A 25,112-nucleotide genomic window follows, 5' to 3' on the forward strand; every position below is an offset into this window, starting at 1 on the left:
TTTGACAAACCGAACCAAAGTGTCGTAAGGTATGATGCAATGCAACTCAAATATCATTTGGTTTGCAAAAAATATTTTCACTAAATTTCTGTGAAATTGTTATATGGTCCACAGTACCTCATTAGTCAATTACATGCCATAACTTTTCTCTATAGTTCCGTCACTACTTTCTTTTCCTATATAAATGCACTCAATTCGTATTTTACTATACTGTGTAACATTAGTCAATTACATGCCATAACAATTTTACTATATCTAAATTAACAATTTGATTTTTTTAATACTAGATTATTTCTTAATAATGTTTAAATCATATAAATGTTTAAGTATTTGTTTATCAAATTATATGGGTTAACATTTAAAGTTTTCACTTATTATATTATAATAATAATGTTTGATAAATAGATAAATATTTTTATTTTAGTACTATAAATAGATGAATCAATTTAATTTACTTTGTTTACTTATTAAATATATAAAATAAGTTGAAAGAATACAATATGTTTAAATAAGTAAACTCATTATTTTTTATAATGTCAGGTTACAAAATTTTAACTCATTAAAATATATCATTTTATATAATTAAATACAAAATAATATTCAAATATTATTAGATAATATTTTAATATGTAAAAAGATAAAATCATTAACATATTAACTATAAATAATAAACAATTATAATGAAAAAGTGATAAAAAAATGAAAAAAATTAATAAAAAAGTATTTATTTGTAGTTTATGAGTCAACTTATTTTCAATCCAGTTTAAATTCATTTAACTCATGAATTAAATGAAGGAAATTTAACCTATGTTTTGAAAAACTGAATTTTTTTCAAAACTTAACAGTGAGTCAAGTTAACTGATTTTAAACATATTTTAACACTTCTAGATAAAGGAATAAATTAGTAATTTAGCAAACAATTTTCACAAATTCACCCCTTTCTTCTCATTTCACATTTTATTTTCTCTTTAAAATCATTCTCTAATTATGACAAATCCTCCCAAATCAACTTAACCAAATACAAACAGTCCTCACAAATTATCTCTAAATCCATTCCCACAAATTGTAAATTATGTCTAAGTACATAGCATAAAGCTTGTTGTGACTATTCTTGAATTCTCTTCTCTAATTCTTGCTGCCATGTTTAGAATTGAACAAGCTACCTATGTCATTGGCCAAACCAGCTAGAAAATGAGTATTCAGTTCACATTATTATCACTGCATTTTCTTGGAGTATTCTTGGAAGCTTCCTTAGTTTCCGACAAGTAGAAAGGTACCAATGGTACTGTGTGACAGACAGATACTGCTCTTAAAAGAACACGTGGCAGGTAATATTTTCTTTGTACTCTTTTCAGTTCTTTCACTATAAATAAAAGTCAGAGACGCCTCTCACCATTTCTTTCTCATTCTTTCTCTGCTTTTCTGCGGAGGTAACACCATAAACAACTTAATGGGGAACTGTTGGAGTTTTCAATCAGCTTCTGCTGTCAATCACCGCAACTCCATTACTGCCCCCAACCCCAACAATCGATCAGGTAAACCAACAACACTCTCCTTCTTTGATTCTTAAAATTATATAAACGCTTCATGCTATAAGTACAAAATCATTTCATCCAGTCAAGCAGAAAAGTCAACCAGAACTTGCAGCCAATCTATCCCCAATTCCTAAAAGCCATGTAATTTGAATGAAACATAAAAGACACTCCTTGTTATTTGCAATAATTCACTACGAAGTGCTTGATCTTGTCTATTCAGGTTCTAAACCAGATTTGTTGCTTTATATGACAATTTTTTGCTTTCTTTGTTACAATGGTTCAGGGAGTATTCAGTTTTCTGCTGGTACAAGCAATAATAGATTAATACAGAGCAGTAATTCTATTTCTGTCGGGCACAGCAGCCACTCCGGAGGATTCAGCAGGTTCTTTGGACCAAGTAGTAGTAATAATTACTCAACAGGAAATAACACCAGCACGTCCTTTTGGGGCTCTGAGAATAGCCAAGCCTCTCGAGTGAGGGATGAAGAGGAGAGGGGGCAAATATTGGATGTTGCAGATCTGAGAGTATTTACTTTGGCAGAACTGAAAGCAGCCACCAAAAATTTCAGAGCAGAGACTCTGTTAGGAGAGGGGGGATTTGGTAAAGTATACAAGGGTTTGATTAGAGCTGAGGGGTTGGCTATTGCCATCAAGAAGTTGACTTCTGGAAGCAAGCAAGGAGTTTCGGAATGGCAGGTATCGGAATTAATAACACTTCAAAATTAGTATGTGGCTAATATTACATATGTATACTGATACTGATGCTTTTTCTTTTTGTGCAGTCAGAGGTTAATTTCTTAGGGAGGCTTTCTCATCCCAACCTTGTTAAGTTGCTGGGATTTGGGAGGGAGGATAGTGAACTGTTTCTGGTGTATGAATTTATGCCTCGTGGGAGCTTGGATAACCAATTATTTGGAAGTAAGTGCATGCTAATTTGATAAACTTAAATTTTAGGAATTCATTAAAATCTTATTTTATTAGTTTTGGATGTAGTAATATTTGATTTAATTTTCATAGATATAGGTAGTTTTGATTTTCCTTTTATTTAGGAGAGTATTATTTTATTTTATTAATATAAAATAGAGATAGATTAGGTAGATTTTATTTTAAGTTAGTTCATATTCTATTGTTAGTTTTTATTATTTGTACTATAGTCCTGTTTGCACCTATTTAAAGATTGTCAAGGTTGAATGAAAAATAACCCCAATGAATTGAAGAGTATTATTATTTATGTGAGTCACGTTTTTCCCAACATGCTCTTCATCACATTGTTAAATCCTAGCACACCCACAGTGAGTACTAATTGGGGAAAATCTATGCATTTTATTTTGCTTCTGCAGGAGGTGCAAATGTTCGGCCACTTTCTTGGGACACAAGGCTAACAATTATGATTGGAGCAGCTAGGGGGCTTCATTTCCTTCACAGCTTGGAGAATGCCATTATATATAGGGATTTTAAGCCCTCAAATATTCTCCTCGACTCAGTAAGTTTCGTTATATCCTTGGGGCTTGGAATTCCCATGATCACATTTTGCTCACTGTGCATGCTATTGAAGTATTCATGGAAATGAAAGAAAAATCTTTATAATTTTTTATTTTTTAACAGAAATATGTGGCTAAGTTATCAGATTTTGGCTTAGCCAAATCTATCACTTCGCCCGATCACAGTCACATATCAACACGTATTATGGGAACACACGGCTATGCTGCTCCTGAGTACATTGCAACAGGTATTATCTGTTAATTTCCCTTCATAAACCTCTTGTGTAAACCTGAGATGACAGTAATTAAATTAAATGGTGTAGGTCATTTGTACGTGAAAAGTGATGTGTATGGATTTGGAATTTTTTTGGTGGAGCTGCTGACTGGCAAGAGGATTAGTGGTATAATGCAACTATGTGGGGAAACGCCGTTGAGGGATTGGGTCAAAAGAAATCTTTTAAATAGAGGGTATATAAGAAACACTATGGATGCAAAGTTGGAAGGCAAGTATCCATCAAACTTAGCTTTACAAACGGCTCAACTAGCTCTCAAATGCATTCAAATAGAGCCCAAAGTAAGGCCATCAATGAAAGAAGTTCTTGAAAGATTGGAGCAGATTGAATCAGCCAATGAAAAGCCGGCTGATAACAGAAGACGGGTTAACCGTCCTCGGGTTGTTCAACAACATGGTCGTCCAGATGGTGGCTAATTGAACTGAACCCATCATTTTCATATTCCCTTGAAGCTGATGGATTGTGGACTTGAAGAACATATTGCTAAAAAAAGTGTCTTCGCTCCAGTGCAAAAAAAGGATCGGAGGTTGTATTAGGCCTGAGGGTGAAGGCTTGAGGGTATCTTCCAGGGTTAAAAGCCTGTGAGACTTGTTATGGGCACCCCAAAACTAAGACAAAGAGTTCAAATTTCCCTCGTATTGATAATGAAGAAGGTGCTCCTTTTCCATTAATTTTTCCACTTATTTGTTCTTTGGAGTTTGAATTGAATGTATGAATGAATGTTAATATTTAATCTTTCTGTAATTATTTCAATTTTTTAAATGGTTTAGATGGGTAGAAACTTGAATAGAAATAATTGTTCAATATGAACTCAACTTCCTGCTGTAGCAACTAAAGTTATAGTTTTGTTTGACATTGCACCATTTAACATTTTACTTAAATTTTTTTGAGTTACTTTGTGACAGTAAATAGGTCTCACCTCTCCCTTTCATCTTGGGCTACTTTACGGTCCTTGAAGAGTGTATGTGACTAAGAAATTCTTTTTTTTTTCTTTCTTTTATCTTTGTTTATGTGATCCTATACAACAAATAATAAATTATTACTGTAGCAGGTACATTTAGAATGTTGTTTGGTGCGTTTCCTTTTTTTTTCTCGACCCTATAAATGGTTTCTATGTGCACTTATTATTTAATTGGATTATAGGATGGGTTAAGGAGAGTGAATTTGAAAGTGAATTATTTAAATATAATAATTATTGAAAGTGAATTCTCCAACATTATTATTTTGATTCAAATTATAAATTACAAATCAAATATAAAAAATAATAATACGTATATTTTTATTTAAATAAATATATAAATTTGAAACTAAACAATAAAAATATCCAGACATACATGGGAAAAATAATTCCGCTATTGTATATAAAAGCCTTTTCATTTTATCTTTTATTACTCAAATAGCAAGAGAAATGGATGTCAAATGTAAAATTATTATTATACATCTGTGTGAGGATTATAGAGGCAAAAACTTAGCTTTTAAGTTATTGACTGGTTTCTGCTTAAACTGTTCTCTTCTATTTCCCGTTTTGATCGTATCTCAAAGTTGGAAGTCTTACAAAATTTCAACTCCTGCTAAAAATTCAACATGGACTACGTCTCAAAGTGTCTCACGGTTTCATTTTTTCAACTAACCTCAGGACCCTGTCCTTCATTCTTTCTGGCACCTAATTTAGAAGTTTTCATGATAACATAAATGCACCTATGGTAAATTTTTATCCATTCAGTTTAGATTTGTTTGGAAATAGAAGTATCTGGGGTAGGGTCAAATGGAAAGTGGAATTATGCTATTTTTCATTTTCGGTGTTTTATTCAGAACTAGCTCTTGAAGTCCAATCTAACATGATTAGCAATAACATTGCATTTACTTGGAGTATTCTTGGAGGCTTCCTTTGTCCCGTCACATGCAAGTTGCTTTTTGTCTCTTTCTCTGACATTAATTCCTCTTCAAAAGGACACATGCAACTGTTTTTTCGATACTTTTCTAACCAATTCGCATTATATTGTGACTCAGATACTATTATCAACATTGCTCTAGTTATTTCTCTGATTTTACGCCAAGGAAAGAGCATAAACAAGTCAATGGGGAACTGTTGCAGTTTTTCATCAGGTTCTAATGGCGATGATCATCCCAACGCAAAGAACCATTTAGGTAAACCAAATACGATACCTTTTGGCATTATGGTTATTTTTGTTTCTTTAATTGCTAATTGCAAACATAGGTGCATCATTATAGTTAAGATCATCACCAGGAAATTCCCAATTATCGCAAACATGCAAGGCAATCCTTGACATGGTTTTTCTACTTTAGATGACAAAGTTTGTATTGCTGTGACGATGTCTCAGGGAGGAATCAGTTCTCTGCTGGTCTCAGCAACAGAAGACTAATACAGAATGACAATTCTTCTTCTCGTGGGTGTAGCAGTCACTTTGGAGGAACCGGCAGTCTGTTTGGGCCAAATAGTAGTAATAATCACATATCAGGAAATAACACTAGCACGTCGTTTTGGGGCTCTGAGAATAGCCACACCTCTGGAGTCAGAGATGGAGGGGAGTTTCCTCATGGTGAGATCTTGAACGCTCCAAACCTGAGAGTATTTACTTTTGCAGAATTGAGGGCTGCCACCAAATATTTCGGAGCTGGCAGTGTGATAGGAGAGGGGGGGTTTGGTAGAGTATACAAGGGTTTGATTAGAGGTGAGGGATTGACTATTGCCATCAAGAAAAGGAATCCCGAAAGCTTGCAAGGAGTTGCGGAATGGCAGGTAAGCATTAATGTCATTCTAAAATTAGGATTCAAAACTTTTGTTTGATTATCTTCTTTATGCAGTCAGAGGTGAATTTCTTAGGGAGGCTTTCTCATCCCAACCTTGTTAAGCTGTTGGGATTTCGGCGAGAGGATAGTGAGCTGTGCCTGGTGTATGAATTCATGCATCGTGGTTCCTTGGATAACCATCTATTTGGAAGTAAGAAATGCTGCTGGTGCTAGCAGCATGCATACCAATTATGCTGAATTGATTTGTCATTTTCTCTGATTTATGCACATGATTTCTCTTCTGCATGCAGGAGGTGCAAATGTTCGGCCACTTTCATGGGATACAAGGCTGAAGGTTATGATTGACGCAGCTAGGGGACTGAATCTCCTTCATTCCATGGAAATGAAAATTGTACATAGAGATTTTAAACCCTCAAATATACTACTTGACGAGGTAAGTTTTATTTTGGACTTGTTTGTATAATTTTTCTTCGTTTCTCAACGTAGTGCTTGCATGCTATTGAAGAATTCAAGTCAGTGAAAGAAAAAATCTTTAGCTTTTTGCTTTTCTGACAGGCATTTACGGCAAAGTTATCAGACTTTGGGTTAGCCAAATCTTTTTCTTCGCTTGATCAGACTCACGTAACAACACGAGTTATGGGAACAGGAGGCTATGCTGCTCCTGAGTATATAGCAACAGGTGATATCCAAAAAATTTCTCTTAAACACTTCATAAACCTTTTGTAGAAACGTGACCAGATACTAAATCTTCACATGTCTGTTGTGTAGGTCGTTTGAAAGTGAAAAGTGACGTGTATGCATTTGGAATTGTTTTGATGGAGGTGCTGACAGGGAAAAGAATGCAAGATATATGGCGATTGCTGAAGCAAAAGTCCTTGACGGATTGGCTCAAATCAAATATACTAAATAGAGGGAAAATAAGAATGAATATGGATGCAAAGTTGGAAAGAAAGTATCCAACCAACTTAGCTTTAGAGGTAGCTCAACTAGCTCTCAAATGCATCCGAACAGAAGCCAAAGTGAGGCCATCAATGAAAGAAGTTCTTGAAAGATTGGAACAGATTGAAGCAGCTAATGAGAAACCATCTGACAACAGTTATAACAGAAGACGTGTTAATCGTTCCCAGGTAGTTCAACAACGCGATCAGCCAGATGGTGGTCAATTGAATTGAACCCATCGGCACTATATTCCTTTGCAGCTGATGCATTGTGGAGTTGAAGAGCATATAGCTAAAGTGCCTCTGCTGTAGTGGTGCCGAGTAGAGTTGAGCTTGTATATAATAACAACACATGCAAATGTTACCTGGGCAGCCCGCGCTAAAAAAGGTATTTTCTTATGAGCTAGAAGTCCATTATGTGGCTTAAAGAATGTGTCCTAAAGGAAGTGCACATTGATGTAGAAAAAGTAAAGAAATTTATTGGAAATTAACAAATTTCTCTACACATCAAGTGAATGCATCTGAGGATCTTTCAACATAAACAACTTTGTCGATGAAAAGGGTCTTGCTACTCTTGCAAGATAAAGGTTGTACGTATTGAAACTTGTTCAGATTGTCATGTTGGGTAGCAATATAGAATGAACTAGACAATCAATGTAAATTAGATGCATGTTCTCTCATGCAAAAGTGCCTAAAGCTTTATAGGGTGAGACATTAAGAACTCTAACGAACTTGGTTAACCTGTCTTTTTGTGTTATTTTTGATAGTGATGTCCTTGTGTGAAGGGAGCTATGTTTCCTACATATATACGAGGGTGTTTGGATGCAAAACACTTGTTCACATCCCTATATATGAAAGATTTAAGCTTGATGGAAACTCGAAACAATTATCTTAAGTTATAATTGTGATTATTTCAGTTATAAATTTTAAGATCTAATTGATGATAAAATTGTTAGAAACAAATATTTTATTTTTCTTAAGGCATTAATAAAAAAAGAATTTTGACGTTATCTTCGACCTTTAACGTCGGTTAAAATACTAACTAAAATACTAACATTACAGTAAAAACATCATAGTCAAAATGTTGATTGACTTTGAAAATAAAAATGTTGATAGACGTGAGAAGTTACTCCTAGATACATGAAGATGAGTTAAAACCTGTTGCAAAGTTGTTAAAGTTGTTGATCATGGGGAAGATATAAATGTAGATTTAGAAAATGTAATTGACATATCTTGTATTCAAGTCAATAAACTAACTAAATTATTTCCGCCTATTGAGCCTCAATTGAGATGATCTACTACAAAGAATCATCCTTCATAAAAATATTTCTCTAATAAGTTTGTTTTGTTAGTTGGTAGGATAGAGCTTGAAAGATATAAATAAGTTATGTTAGATGAAAAGAAAGACAAATTGTATAAAAACATGTAAGAGGAGATGAAATCTTTACATATAAAAACCATAATTTGGAGTTAGTGAAGTTGTATCAAGACAAGAGAGCATTGAAAAATAAATGAGTGTTCCTGTTGAAATAAAAAAAAAATAACTTAAATATTTAAAGCAAAGTTGGAAATAAAGGACTTTCGTTATAATAAAGAAAATAATTTTAGAGTGATATTTTCACTTGTGGTCAAAATGACTTTTATTAGAGTTGTGTTGTATTCAGTTTGACATTCGTTTAAATTTAGAAATTGACTAATGTGAAAACCTATTCATTTATTATCATATAACATTATTATAAAATAAAATAAAAAAGTGATATTCAATGGACTAAAAAAAAATATTAATGAAGACTAAAGTAAAAAAATAATTTATTTTTTGGGGCTTGAAAATTTGTAAGAAACTAAAATTAAAATTAACATAAGGAATAAAAATAATATTTATAATGCAGTAAAATGAAAAGTGTCATATTTTCAAAATGCTTAATTGTTTTACTATAATTATTAACAAATAAGGATAGATACACTGGAAATAAAAATTGGTTAACATCTATATTTTTTCAACTATTCGTTACTTCTTTTAGAAATCATGGTGTAATTATAATTTAAATAAAAAATAATGTATCTTATATCTAGACTATATTTATTTCTTCATAAAGATTATGATGATTGGAAGTTTATTGTTTAAATATTTTTCAAAAAGACTATGTTCGTTGGACATGTTAGACATATTTTTCTTGCTCAAATATGTAAAACAGGTCAGATTAAACTAAAAAATCATATTTATATTAATTGTGTCACTCTTTATCAATTTAAAAAAAAATCAACCTTTTTAAATTTTTCGATTTTATTTTTAAAAATTTGTTTAAAAGTGATGAAATTGCCAAATTTTTTCAGAAGTTATATAATTTTCTTTTGAACATATCATAACATCATAATTACCTCATCATAGTTAACATAAAATGTTAATAATAGATTTTGGAAAAAAATATATAGATAATCAAACTGTTGATCCTATAAAAACTAAAATGTTAATTAAACCATTTTTTTTAAAATTTTCGCTATCAAGTTAGTATCGCTTTATTGGATAGAAAATTCTAAAGATAAGTTTTTTCACATAAAAAACTTGAAGGTTACAATTATTGTGAATATCGTTCACTATTTAAATTTGATCTTATTTCTTCTAATAAAGATGAAATATGATAAATCTAGATAGAATATTATAAATCAATATAGAATTAATTAACTTTGTAGTTCCAATCCTACAATATTTTCTCTCGCTACTTTTCACTTTACTTTTACTCTCTATATTTTATTTATTTTTATCTGTATTGGTCTAACTAGTCCTTGTAAGTCATTTTTTTTTAATTCGGGTCAAATACAGGAAAAGGATGCATCCAATGGGCTATATTTATTGTGCATACCGGCTGTTTGTTCCTCTGTCTCTTTTTTTTCTTCCTACACCTCCATAAATTTCATAAATTTCAAATTACTTATTAAAATTATAATAAAAAGGTAAAAGTTACACTTTGAGATGGTATAATTTAGAAGGTATTTTTAGATTTAAAAATATGTTTATTAAGGTATTTTAAATTGTACATTCTAAAACATATTTCAAGACATGAAAATAAGTTTTGAATTACAGAAATACATTTTAAAAGAAATAGATTCTATATTTCTGACATATTTTCAAATCTAAAAATACTTTCTAAATTACATAATCTGCAATATATTAACAAAATACTTTTTGAATTATATAATTCAAAATATATTTCTTAATTTAAAAATATTTTTAAAATTATAAGATCTAAAATACATTTTAAAAAAATATATTTGAAAATAAATATTCTGAGAAAAGATTAATATTTTTTGTTATTAAGTTACAGTATATTAGTTTGTCATATAATCTGTTAATTTGTTATTTTTTGTTTTAAGTTACAGTAGATAAATAACAATTTTTCTTTCAACATTTTAAATTGGTCACTAATATTATTTATCAAGATTTTTACTAACAAAATATTAATTTCTAATTAAGAAATTAATCTCTAAACATATATTTTTTTATTACTATAATTCATCATTATATAAGAATCTTCGAGAAGTACTTCTTTTATTGTGTGAATCATCTCATCCCAATGTTGTACTCCTCGTAGTTGAAAATTAAATTAATTCAAAATTATTTAACGTTATTATAGTTTATAAATTATTTTCGAGCACCAGTTTTGACAGAAATGACTAACGGTGTTTTATAAGATATAATGCTTTGTTTTCGTAAAATAAAAAATTAACTTAAATGACATTTTTTAATTAGTTGAATTAGTTATTTTTGTTTTATATTTAATTAAGTTTGGAGGGTATTTCGCTTATTAAAGGAACCATCTCTTTTTATCCGTTTTTTATTCATTGAAAGGTATCAAACTCAAATATTAAAATATTTACTGTAATTTACACACGTGACTCCTAAATTATTATTTTTATGTACTTAATCTATCTCTCTCAATGGAACGTGCTAGAGTTCACAGAATATATTTACGATTAGTTTTACATCAAATGTATCTCCTCGTCAATTTATTGGCATGGTGAAAACAGTTTCTTTTTCTTTTTAAATTATATATTTAAACTACTATTGTCCCCTTGGCTTATCTAGAGAATAACAGAGGTTAAATTATATATTTTTCTTGCTTGTTTTGTTTGACAAGTATTCATAATTAATAAAATAAATTAAAATAAAGTAAAAGTATAAAAATTTAATATTTATAAGGACTAAATTAAAATTAACACTATTTTGAGCCATAAAATAGGGCATCTATTGAAGAAAAGGAGGAAGATTAATCAATAATGGAACCAGACGAAGAAAAACTACAAAATTAAAATTATAAATTTTTTTGAAACCTAAGGATCGAACTAACTATGAGGATTTAGAACCGCAGTCTAGGCATCTATATATATACACATACACGTGTGGTGAATTTTCTGCTTTCCTTAAAAAATTCTAAGACATTGACGATGTTATAAATCACATTCCATCTTCTGGTTTTCTGAGCAATCCAAGTAAAACATTAACTTCCTTTTGTATCATTGCTTTTATTTTTTTTATTTTTTATTTTGGAGAACGAAAGGTTAAGCTAATTGAAATAGAGAGAAAATAAATAACAAAACATTCCAAACAGCCTTTTGAAGTGATTTTTGTATTATAGGCCCCGTTCACTTCATAGCCGTCGAGCTCTCAATCCAGTTAATAATGTTTCTTCAATCTTCCAACAAGTGTGTGTGTGTATATATATATATATATATATATATATATATATATATATATATATATATATATATATATATATATATATATTCATGATTTCTAGCAAGCTCCATATCCATCTAGCACCATTTTATTGTGTGTGTGTGAGTGTGAGAAAGAGACTAAACACAAAGGGGTGTTTCAGTTAGATGCATGCGTTTATGGTTTAACAGAGATTAATGGATGGTACCATGCACCATGGATCCACAACTAGAATTAATTCCTAGCCTTCAAATATTCAAAATAGCAACAGAATCATAACGATGATAAAAGCAGGAGAAAACGAAAGCTATAGAAGACAGAAGTCGAACCTTTAAAACATGATGATGAATGAAAACTGTAAAATAATGTTGGTGAAGAAGCAGGTTATTTATTTATTTGTAATGATATGCGAAAAAGAGAACAAGAGAAAAGGAAAGAAAATAAAGTGAAGAACAGGTGTTCACAATGCGACGTGGGGCTTAATTTATTGAAAGTATATAGTGATATATTAAGTAATATATATGTTGGGAGTGGCGAAGAGAAGATAAGAGAAGAGATGGTATGGTAGGTAGGTAGCTAGCAAAGGGGTTGCTCAGATGAGGAAGGTTTAGCGCGAAGCAGAAAGACAGAAGCGAGGTCGTGAGGTACTTGGAAGAAGGGTTGAGAAGGAAAAGTGGTTGTTGTTATTGTTGTTGTTGTTGAGACAGAGACAGAGAGTCGTGGTTTCTTGGGAGGCGGCGGACAGACCAACGTTGGAGGTTGTGAAGTGGGTGTGTGGCAATCTTGGTCGTCCTTGGACCATGTCTGAACAACCTCTGGGCGATGGCTGAAGGTTCTGAGCGTAGGAAGGGTTGGTACGGACATGATTGGGCGAAAGTCGTCAAAGACTTCGAGGCCCATGTGTTGGCCGTAAAGGGAAGAAGAGTTTGAGAAATTGAGTGTTATGATAGTGGTAGCAAATATATGTAATTATTATGGGTTGGTTTTTCAGTGGGAGAATATTTCTTTGTTTGTTTGTTGGAGGGAAGGCGTGGAGAGAGAAATGGAGATGGTGATGATGGGAGGTGCTTAAAGAGAGACATGTATAAGAGAGATAAGAGGGAAACTCAACAACTTGCTCCTCACTTTACTACAATTTTTCATTCGATATTTCATTTTAAATCATTTATGACTTTTTATTGTTATATTATATTTAGGTTGCGTCAAAATAAATACATTGTTGTCATTATTATAATATTATTATATTTTGCCTAAGTTAATTTTTAACATTGGTTTAAAACTTACTTCAGATATTTTCTGTTTTTGTTGAGATAGTGAAATATATAACATTGATTTGTGGATATTAAATAATGTTGTGTGTCCTCACACAAGCAAAGTTGCACTCATTATGATCTGAAATTATTAGAAGATTCACATATTATAGCTATTCTATTTTGTGTGTTTCTCAATTTAAAATTGTAACCATACGTAATTGTCAAAAAAATAAATTTCAACATGATAATAAATATAAAATTTTTGTTTAATTACGTCAAGATTTAAATGTTAAGGATAAATCAAAATTAATTAATTTAACCATATTAATCAAAACTAAATTACCCATTGGTTAAAACACACATGTAATTCTAGCCATAAATAATACAATATTACCCGTTCATTTTGCGAATCTCTCTTTAGTAATTTTTATGTTCCATGACTCGTCATTATTAAAAGGCAAAAACACTTCAGTATATATAAACTTATAAACATCATTACAATATTTTTAATGAAGAACTAAATACCTTACTATAAATCTAAAATAAACTAATATCACTAAAAAGAAAAATTATTAGTATTTCAGAATATATTAAATAAACTAAAATATATAAAAAAAATCATATTAATTTGTAATTACCGGATATCTATGTACTGAAACTTTATATTATATCTCACACGATATCTAATGAAAAATCATATTAATTCACTCAACACAGTACATTACACAAATCTAATGAAAATTTGCCAACAACTTAATATCTAAATTCGATCTTCAAAAAGTTTAACAGTATACTTTACTAAAAATATTACACTTTATTATTCAATACCACTCTATTCAATACATATCAAATACCACAAAGGAATATAAACACTTAATACATAAGCTCAATTATAAATATAATCAAATAATTGTTTAAAAATAAAAAATAATTTACATTAACTAAAATCTAACTTTAATATTATTTCTGAATTTAACTTAAATGACTTTTCTTTACTGAAGTTTTATTTAACTTTTAATATATATTACTAAAAAGTGTGTTATAATATTCTACGATTTTACTTGACATGTGTTATTCCTAATAAGGTTCTTTTACATATATTTAAAATTTTCGTGGCAATGTTTTCCTAAACAATCATTTAACAAATGCTTTTTTAATATATATATATATATATATATATATATATATATATATATATATATATATATATATATATATATATATATATATAATATGTAAAGTGCTAATTTATATTTTTATTAAAATAAATTTCTACCATATATTTCTATAAATAATTACAAAATTTGAATTAAAAATATTATTAAAATACAAACAACCATACTAAAAAATGAACAACAAAGTTAAAGTGTCATTAACTATCTTTGAACAACCTAAATCCAAAGACTCTTCAATAAAACCAAGCCTTTATCAGGAAAGACGAAGTTCGTTCAAGCTTTGACAACATCGGTCAAGCAATGCAAACGCAGAAGCAAGGTTCGTCACGTCAAAGAATTTTCATGTCGTGAGAGAAAATTACTCTTAATAACTCCCAAAAAAAAAAAACAAAATAGACACAATCATTGAAAAATACAAGAGTAAAATTTACTAATTGTATTTTAAAAAAATTACTACGTTATTTTAAATACAATTACTTAAAGACAATTGACAATGAACAAACAAAAGAGATAGTATCGTTTTTCAATTCGAACACAGTTAAATCTGGAATAAGTTCGTCACATAAAAAATATATATTTTTATTTTTACAGAATAAAAGAAATGCCCAAAACACTGATTAATATTTCAACATAAGTATGAATAAATTCAACCCACAATACAATGTTTTACTCAGCTCACCCACCATCTTTTCCTTTATGTCTCCACCGTCCAACTCATAACTAATTTAAATTTGTCAGTGAGGCAGGGCAACCTACTACATTGTGAGAAAATTAATTGTAAAATTTAACATCCTTATAAAAGATTTTAATGAGAGGATAAACACGACAAATAAAGCACCAGACTACTTAAATCAAATTAATACTCAAACTTATTTAAGTAAAATTAAAATAAGAAAATAGTTATGAAACTAATTTTAATGTTCCAAATATCAATACTTTGAGTATTAGTGATTAACCTCTGGCACAAAGATATCTCACCCAAAACAATATTTTTATGCGCTATTTAAAAACATGTTTAAGTTTATATATAACATTTTTTTTTTTCAATTTTTATACTATGGTGAAATCTTTCTCCATCGTCTCCTTTTCATAATATACTGTTATTTTCAATCAGTTTATTCTTCTCATAGTAATTATATATCTCCTTTTAAACAAAAACTATCAGAGATAAAAACTTGTTAAACAAAATTTATAATGAACCAAAAGAAAATGTTTGTTTACACTGTAAGAAAATTATTAATACGTCTTATTTTATATTTATTAACTAATTCAAGCACTAATTTTTCAAAATTTTAATGAAATAAGCTAATTTAACTAAAAAATAGATTTTCGGTATACAATAATTGTAAATCTGACTCATAATTACTCAAATTCATCTACATTCATAGAAGTTATTCAAATTATAACTCTTCATTATTACGGCAGTTTCCTACTTTTTCCTTATCATATTAGTAAGCATGGGATGGCGAATACCGAATTTCAAAACAAAAATATCTTAATAAGATCATATAATAAAAATACATTTAATTTTTAACAATTTAATTAAAAATTATATATTAAATTTTTATAATTTTAATATAACAAATATTTTTTCATTACAAAAAGCTTTTACTTTTAAAGACACTAACTAACACTTTCCAATTTAATTCTCTCCTACCAAAATGAGATATAACCTGCTAGAGGCTAGGCATTATCCAAAGATAGCCATATAAACTTAGCTAAAACATCTGATTTGTTTTTGTTCATCATGTGATTGATGTAGCCCTAGATCACCCCTGCTATAAAGTAGCTTCGTTCTCTTCATTAATTGTTTCTAAATATACATACTCGGCCACACCTCCAAAACAAATCAAATCAAGTTTCAAACCAAACTCAAGTATATCAATCTACCACATAACAACAAATTTTGTGATCATATGATCCTCGTCCAACCTCAGTATACATAATGTGTAAGATTTTAATTGTAGTATTGTGTATATCACACACAAATAAGGAGAAAATCTATTTCTCTACATCTGCATAATCTACATTTTACAGCACTAAAGACACCTCACTGAAATATTAAAGGCTGTTATGACTGAGTACAAGAAGTCTCTCCATTAAACGTTGTGGCCACCATATATAATATAATTCATGACCTGTAACATATAGTCACCAATTCCTTATTTGCCATTGAAAACTTTGTCCTTTCATGCATGCATGTAACGTTCTAAATGAGAGGAAAAGAGAAAACCAACAAAAGATGTATTCCCATTTCCTTCCTACTAGACTATAGAGTAGTGTTACCCATTACAATCCAAATGACAAAAGCTTTGTTTTAGATCTCCAAATCAAATCATCAAAAACCGTATTAAGAAGCAAAGGGTGCCTAGAGCATATGATTATTTTGTCCATTAAGAAACATAGTTTTGTGGGTCGTTAAAAGTTAATCAATACATATATTTGTCTTAAACACAACGACAAATATTTGAGTAATGAGAACCTAATTGTCAACCTCTTTGGTGAAGATGTTGTTTGCTTAATTTGGAAGAAAATGGAATCAGAAAGTGAATGTGACCAGATTTGGCTTATACATGTTTAAGGAAAATGTTGTCAAATGAGAGAGAATTCCCTCTCTCAAATTTCATTTTTAAACTTAATCAATCATCTACCAAATAAATTTATTTTGACCAACTTCAAATTAAGATTAAAAATTGTTCAGTCATCCATGTTTAAAGAAACTTTAACTTCAGTCGAATGAAATAACAGAAAACATGAGAGGAAGCATGATCCTTAGATATATGTAAGAAGAAAAAAGACCAAAAAGGCTAAGTTTATATAATTGATTATTAATTATTCATGAGAGGTAGTAGTAAACAGAAGCATTGATGCTTTCTTCATTTTTCCAGTAAAATTATAAAAAAAACTCGAAAGCAAGCCTTGTTGTTTTTTACTGGTTTTAAATTCTGTGGTTGATATCACAAAGCCCTTTTGTTGTTTTTGACTGGTTTTAAATTCTGTGGTTAATATCACAAAGCCCTTTAAAATTCTGTGTACCTTTGACTAGTAAGACATTGTTCGTTTTGGGTCAAGTTTTCATGGATTTGTTTTTGATATCACTCCAAAAAGGCGAAGTTTATATAATTGATTATTAATTATTCATGAGAGGTAGTAGTGAACAGAAGCATTGATGCTTCCTTCATTTTTCCAGTAAAATTATAAAAAAAACTCGAAAGCAAGCCTTGTTGTTTTTTACTGGTTTTAAATTATGTGGTTGATATCACAAAGCCCTTTTGTTGTTTTTGACTGGTTTTAAATTCTGTGATTGATATCACAAAGCCCTTTAAAATTCTGTGTACCTTTGACTAGTAAGACATTGTTCGTTTTGGGTCAAGTTTTCATGGATTTGTTTTTTATATCACTCCAAAAGGTCTCTTACTAATTGAGGTATTTTATGTGTATATAAATTTATGTTCATCTCTTATTTTATTCGATATGAGACTTTATTTATATCCAACGTGCATGCACAGCACGGGTAAAATGAACGTAACTATTTTGGGTAAAACAAGTTAATTGAAAGTATTAGAAGGTGTAAATCCAAAAGTGGGATATGTGGCTGGTTTGAAGTCCATGTCATGCGTCACGGATAAGCATCCAATGTGCAAATGAATATATAGAGTGTATGGGTAGGCCACACATCGCAGTCTAACTAACTCATTATCAGAGACGTGAGACTACAATCAACAAGATAGAAGAGGAATTTGTGATTTTGAAGTTGATCATAATTTACAACATCAACAAGTCTAACAAACAAGGTATCCTATGAAGTTTGTCATTATGTGCTATTAAGATTAGATGCTTCCATTTGCCTACGTAGTATATATATTCTTGTGTTTTATTTGTCTTGTCTTTCAAACTCCTCACATGCATTCACACTTAAGCACTCCTAATTTAATAAATGACATTGATTTTTGTGGGCCATCTTCTTCCCAGATAGCTCTCACATGCTTCAACCCTGTTTCTGTATGGCCATATATTTATTTTCATATTTCAACAGGAATAAATATGTTAGATTGTTAGTTGTCATTCTTAACAACTGTATACTAACCGCTCCAGAAAAGTTGATTCTTTTATTGAAAACAGTTGATATTTTGAACCTTATTAATCAATGCATATAACTATGCAAATTAGTTTTCTTCTAATATGCATATATATAACAAGATCAATTATCATGAACGATATTTTTGCTTCAAAATTTTCATCATTTTATTAAATCAATCACTAAAACTTATCCATTAAAGTATATATCAACACTAATAAGATCATTTCGACAAAATATCTACCAACACAAATGGTGATGTGTGGTTCTGCATGAAGATGGTTTTCCATTATTGTTGATCAATGTGTCTTAATTCATACATATGCATACACATATTTATATATTCTCACGCAAGGGATTGTTTAGCCAAATACTCTGCATAGCTATTTTTGGCTAAACATGGAGTTGATAGATTCGTCTGGTTCATTAAGCTTGTTGAATAACTCATGGCACCATGCATGGTGGGTTTAACAGTGTTGAAATCATTTACTCCTTGCCGACTGCACTGGTGTTTGTAGTTGCAACAACTACTTAGGTAGATAAGGAAAAAAAAAAACAATATACAGCTAGCTTGAGATACAGTCTCTCAAGTATTAATATCATACTTAAGTTTTAAAGGCTTGAACCGATTATCATACAAAAGCTCGTTGACATGCTTGCCTTGTTGTTACTCTTAATTACCTCTGTCCTTATCATTCTGATATATATAACAGAAAATCATAGACCTTGCTTTGATAATTCAACACTCTTACACTGAGTTTTGAAAATATATATGTGGTTTGTGGCTTTGCTAGGTTATAGCCAAAGTGTCTGATACAGTTTTAAGGACTCACTCAGTTCGTTACCTACTTATAAACTTAAAACCATTATGGTCAGTTTCTTCTGTTGGAGAATGCACGGTTCTTGTCTCTTATTCTCCAAGTTTCCATTAAGTCAAGATGACTATGATACTATGTTAAGAAATGAACTTAAACCTTAAACCTAACTCAATCTCACGAGATTTACATCCACTTATATATTATAAATCTTATCTTTAATCGACGTAGAAATTTCAACATATCGATCATCTCATTATTATAAATTTTACATGTATTATCTTCACGGTTCACCATCTCATTAGATATTAATTTAAACAGACAATCATATTTTCTTACATTCTTTTTCTAATTCCTGTATTTTTCACTTTTTTTTTCACAACCTAGCAACAAAATCACAATGACGAATCCTACTTTAAATGCTATATCACAAACTAATTAAAATAAGTCATCTCACATTCCAAATACGTTACAACATTAAGATGTCCCTTATCACATTTTTAAACTCTAACACAATTTCTTTAAACTAATTCATCTATGGTTGACTCAAATTTCACGATATAAAAAAAATTGAATAACCTATAAATTTCATTTTACTCCAAAATTTTGAATCCAATTTTGTGAAAGATAATCAAGATTAACAATTTGAATCACATATAACCATCAATTACAAATTTAACCTTCTAAGTTCCCCCATTTTAAAACGTAAAGTTTATATTCCATATCATATAATCCAAAATACTATATTTCCAAATTTTTAAACTAGTTCAAATATTTACTTATGAGTTGGTCAATATAGAAGGCTTTCCAAATTGGATTATCTAGAAAAATTCATGAATGTACAATTCATAGGTTCGAAAACCATGAAAATAAATCTACCCATTAAATTAGTTATCCACTGTCAAGCTTTACAAAACTTTTACGTTCAATTAATTCCTTTGCCAAAACTTTTTAATTCCAACAAAAACTAGTACTTAGCAGCAAAAGGAATGGAGAAGAAGAAAAAGAAAATGGTGCCTTGAGAAGTTCATTCCCATATAAATGACAAAGAACATAATAGGTAATGTGAAAAATATGGAGCGTAGAAAGAAATTATGGAGTGCAAAAAGAGATTGCTGTCAAAATGTGTTTTTCGGTTCCAGGAGCCCCAAGTCCATATATACTCCAACGGCCCAAACTTTTATTTCTATCAGATCAGGGCCAATATCCAAAACCAATAAGAAATGGTCTTCACTCCAATTCCTCTTAAATACTATCATCATTTAGATTTCAATTTTTCAAGTAACAAACGTGTAAATTACTTCATTATTATTATTATTATTATTATTATTATTATTATTATTATTATTATTATTATCTCATAAATAAATACTAACAGCTAACAACACATCTAAATATATATACAACTAACATTATCCATATATATATATATATATATATATATATATATATATATATATATATATATATATATATATATATAATTGTGTTTTTTGTGTAATTAATGTTTTAAATGTAATTAGAGATTTTTTTTTAATTTTCATTCTATAGTCTTTATATATATAAATAGTTGCATACATTTAATCTTCATGTTCTTTAATTTTTCTCTCTTTCTTTTTTTTCTTGATTTTTTTCCACCTTGAATTTATCATCTTAGGGTTATTCATTGCAAATATGTCATTATTCAATAGTTTCACCATCGTCGTGTTGCCTTCCTCTATTGAGTTTGTGACTTTAGGGTGATCTAATTTAATTTATATTATTTGTTGGAAGTCCTACGTCAACTAGAGATAAGACCAATTTATAATATATAAGTGGATGCAAATCTCATCTTAAAAATCGGTTTTGTGGGATTGAATTATACTTAAAGTTCACTTCTTAACATGATATTAGAGTTATGGTTAAAGCCTATCATAACAATATTTGTTGTTTGTTAGGCATGTTGTTTCACCCGCGCCGTTATCGGACTATCCATTAATGTCTACTCTAACGCTCGATATGATGTCTATACCTTGGTGTGAGGGGGTGTGTTGGAAGTCTCACATCGACTAGAGGTAAAACCAATTTAAAATAATAAGTGGGTGCAAAACTCACCTTAAAATCTGGTTTTGTGGGGTTGAATTAGATTTAAAATCCACTTCTTAATGTTGTCGTTACCTGTGTTCTTAATAGATTATCTTGATATGTGTTTCTTTTATAATTTTTCCTCTGATAATATTTTGAATTTAATTTTCACTGTTAGAAAATATCTTATCCTATATAGTTTTGAAATATATTTTGTTTATTTAAAATTGTTTCTGTTAATCTTTTAAAACATTGGAATTGGATATGAAGATTTATATTTTTTCATTGTGTCTTTACATTAACAAATAAATTTAATACTTACTCAACAAAATGTATATAAATTTTTAGAAAAATCACACATTTGTAGATATGTAATTCTATAATCAATGGTTACATTTTTTTTTAAAATTATAAACATCACCTACCAATAAGTACCTTTAATTTAATAGTTTAAAGTAAAAATGAATATATGTCCATATAGTTATTTAAATAATTTGCTTTATTAAGAGAGTGAAATTTAGGGTTTAAAGACTAAAAGTGATGAAAAAAAAGATTGCAAAACTGAATTAAACAGAACAACATTTATGAAAACTAAAAACACGTGTTAGTGTTGAAATTAGTAGCAGGCGTGCACAAAAGGTAATGTAATTCAAAGCAAACTGGTGTTACTTTCCAGATTTTAAAGAAAGAGGGACCACAAGAAGACTGATAATGTGTATTTGAAATTTGTTTTGAAGACTTCAAACTTTGAAGTGTAACATTAACATTGCAATGTGAAATTGAATGTTGTTATAAGTGTGACAATAGTGTTTGAGGTTGAAAATCTCAATTCAGTTCAACTTTTGACTTCCCACTATATGTATAGCAGTCAAAGACAAGAACAACCCTAAGTAAACAATTCCTTTTAGTATTTAACATATCTATTTCCAACGTTAAAAAAGTATAAATAAAATATTCTAATAGATATGATTTTTAATGTTTGTTACAAATATTAATAAATTCATTTTATATATAATATTTTTGTGACTAGGTCAATTGTTTATACTTTTTTACAAAATTATTGTTTAAATTGTAAATGCAACGAGTTGTGATTCAATTCCCAACTTAATCCAATTTTATTAAGAGTTAAGAGTGAATTGAGTTTAAACAAGTATAATAAAAAAATGCAAAATCTTGACGAGAGGGAGATTTGTTTTAATTAAATTAAAAAGATATTTTTTCTCAAATCGCATTCAGTTCAAATCATAAATACCTTTACTTTATAAATATTTAAAAAAATCTATTATAACATAATAAAACAATACAGTAAAAAATTTACCCTTATTTATTTTGTTGATAAATATTAAAAAAATTAGTATTTTAGTCACTTTATATTATTATTATATATATATATATATATTATATATATATATATATATATATATATATATATTATATATACATATATATATATATATATATATATATAATTTGGTGTCACACAAACTTAGAAGTTATTTTTGTTATTTTACTCTTGTTTTATTTTTAAACATATTTGCCTTAAAAATAAAAATGTATTTTTTATATTTTTTTTCATTCTTAATTTTATCTTTTTATAATTTTTAAGTATTTAGTCATCTAATAAAATCTATGTTTAATACTTATTTTGGTCCATTAATTTGGTCAAAGTGGTCCTACCTTTTCTGATACATTCATTTTTGTAATGTTTTAAGCAAAAAAGACCAACTTAAATCGTTTTTACAAAAATATGGAACATTTATGACCATTTGAAAAAAAAGGTAGAACCACTTTGAACATTATGACTAAACTTAAGGATCAAAGTAAGTATTAAACTTAAAATCTTAACATAAGAAAATAATATCTAGAAAATTTTATTTTATTATCTACATTTATTTTGTTGACTGTGAGAGTCTAGAAAATAGAATAATAGAGATGATAACATGGATTAAATGATGGGACTCTATTATTTGAATATTAAAAGGATAAAATTATAAATAGAATTTTGTTAATGAGTCTCATTACATGAAACACTTACACTTTGTTCACTTGAATGAATTTGGGGGAGAGTGATTAAATGAATTTGGGGGTGAGTGATTAAATGAATTTGAGAGGATTTGAAGGTAAATTTTTTGTTGTTTATTTGAGTGAATTTGGAAGTAATTGAGAGTGGATTTGGAACTAAAGTTTGTGAGAATTAGTGTAGGATTTGATTGACGTGATAGATTAAAAAGATTTACTTCTAAATCCACTCTCACTTACCTCCAAATCCACTCAAATAAACAACAAAAAATTTACCTTCAAATCCTCTCAAATTCATTCAATCACTCTCCCGCAAATCCATTCAAGTGAACAAAGTCTTATCGTTTCTCTAAGTACCATCTATCCTCTCTTTTGTTTTTGGTACAGCTGTCAAAACGGATAATCCAGCCTGACCCAACCCGACCCACCACAGGTTGGCCACTTAGTGAGCCAACCCAACCCGACTCATTTATTAGCGAGTTGAAAAAATTTGAACCCGACCCGATCCACCACGGGTTGGTAGGTTAAACGGGTTGGCTCATTGGCTCACTTAACTTTTTTTCACCCTCTTCTTTTGAGATTCTTATAACATGTTACTTTGATCGATCAAATTGAAACAGTAATAATTGAATCAATTGATATAAAAGAAAATGAAACAAAAGAATTCTATTGTTTTATATTCTAAGCTATCAAGCATAAAATTTTGCCAATTTAGTTTAATGAGACATACACAACCGTTTGACCAAGAAACTACATATAGCCGTTAACAAAAATATATAGCAAAGGGGAACTTTTGGATAAACAACAACACAACGCAACACGAAAAGCTCTACTACGAAGTAAAGGTTGTGTGTTTTGAATAATTAATTTAATTAATTTGATTTCAATAAAAAAATAGGATTTGAATAATTAATTTAATTAATTTGATTTCAATAAGAAAAATAGGTGGGTTGGTGAGCCAACTCGACTCACCACAGGTTCAACTCGAGCGAGCCGGGTCAAAATTGGCTCGCATCAAAATTTTCACATTTTTTTTCAACCAAACCCGGCTCAAACCCGTGGTGAGCCGGGTTGGCTCATGGGTTTCAACCCATTTTGACGACACTAGTTTTTGGTTTAAATAGGGAGGTTTTGACATGTGATATTTTGTGGGAGTGATATATTGAATGAACATGATGTTTGGAGTCTGTTTTTAGGTCATTTAGGATTTAGTTAGCCACTTGTCTTATTGAAATTGGGTCTTTAGTATGCTTAAAACTATTTAGGGTTACAAAGGTAGTTGGTTTGTATGAACTGAGTCATTGGCCAATTAATCTTATGAATACAATCTAGTAGTTTCTTGATGCTCGTGGTGTACAAAGTTTTGAGTATATGGTTATGTTTATATGACTATAAATTGAAATTTTATGTTTTTAGTTAACTGTTCTTGATTATTGAACATGTGATAGTGTCCTAACTAGTGTTAAAACTATCAATATAAGATGTTATATTGACAAGTGTCCATAAACTAGTGCTGTCAAAATAGGTTGTAACCCGCGAGTCAACCTGGTCCACCACAGGTTTGAGCCGGGTTGGATTTGAAGAAAATGTAATTTTTTTTATGCGGGTTAGTTTTCAACTCAACTCACTAACCCACCTAATTTAATTTAATTATTTATTATTTTGTGTTTCAAAATTATTAGTTAGCATTTTTTTTATTATATCGTAGATGGGAATAAAAAAAGATGTTTCAAGAGAGAAAAATATTATACATTTATCTATTCAAGATTCTAATGTTATAAATGGACAAGCAATAAAAAATTTATTAATATTAAAAACTTATTTGTTCGTCTGCTTGATTTTGGATTACGCTGGGATTGTATGATACTTTTTTATTTATTTTGAATTATCTTTAGAGTTTAACATCATTTTAGAGTGAAATTTATTTAGAATAAAAAATATATATAATTCTTTTTATTTAAAAAAAAACTTATAA

General features: G+C 29.4%; 2 protein-coding genes across 2 annotated transcripts; both read left to right on the top strand.

Moving 5' to 3' along the window:
- The first annotated feature begins 1,328 nt into the window (after positions 1 to 1,328).
- On the top strand, positions 1,329 to 4,164 carry LOC108322729 (probable serine/threonine-protein kinase PIX13). Its single transcript, XM_017554944.2, has 6 exons — positions 1,329 to 1,535; positions 1,819 to 2,231; positions 2,318 to 2,453; positions 2,876 to 3,018; positions 3,141 to 3,264; positions 3,340 to 4,164. The coding sequence occupies exons 1-6, from the start codon at positions 1,451 to 1,453 to the stop codon at positions 3,723 to 3,725; spliced, it is 1,287 nt and encodes a 428-aa protein (XP_017410433.1). The 5' UTR covers positions 1,329 to 1,450; the 3' UTR covers positions 3,726 to 4,164.
- LOC108322728 (probable serine/threonine-protein kinase PIX13) lies at positions 3,824 to 7,905 on the top strand. Its single transcript, XM_017554943.2, has 7 exons — positions 3,824 to 3,962; positions 5,320 to 5,457; positions 5,652 to 6,070; positions 6,136 to 6,271; positions 6,372 to 6,514; positions 6,637 to 6,760; positions 6,850 to 7,905. The coding sequence occupies exons 2-7, from the start codon at positions 5,388 to 5,390 to the stop codon at positions 7,251 to 7,253; spliced, it is 1,296 nt and encodes a 431-aa protein (XP_017410432.1). The 5' UTR covers positions 3,824 to 3,962; positions 5,320 to 5,387; the 3' UTR covers positions 7,254 to 7,905.
- Positions 7,906 to 25,112: the final 17,207 nt, after the last annotated feature.

This window comes from Vigna angularis, chromosome 1, assembly GCF_016808095.1.
Source record: "Vigna angularis cultivar LongXiaoDou No.4 chromosome 1, ASM1680809v1, whole genome shotgun sequence".
NCBI lineage: Eukaryota > Viridiplantae > Streptophyta > Magnoliopsida > Fabales > Fabaceae > Vigna > Vigna angularis.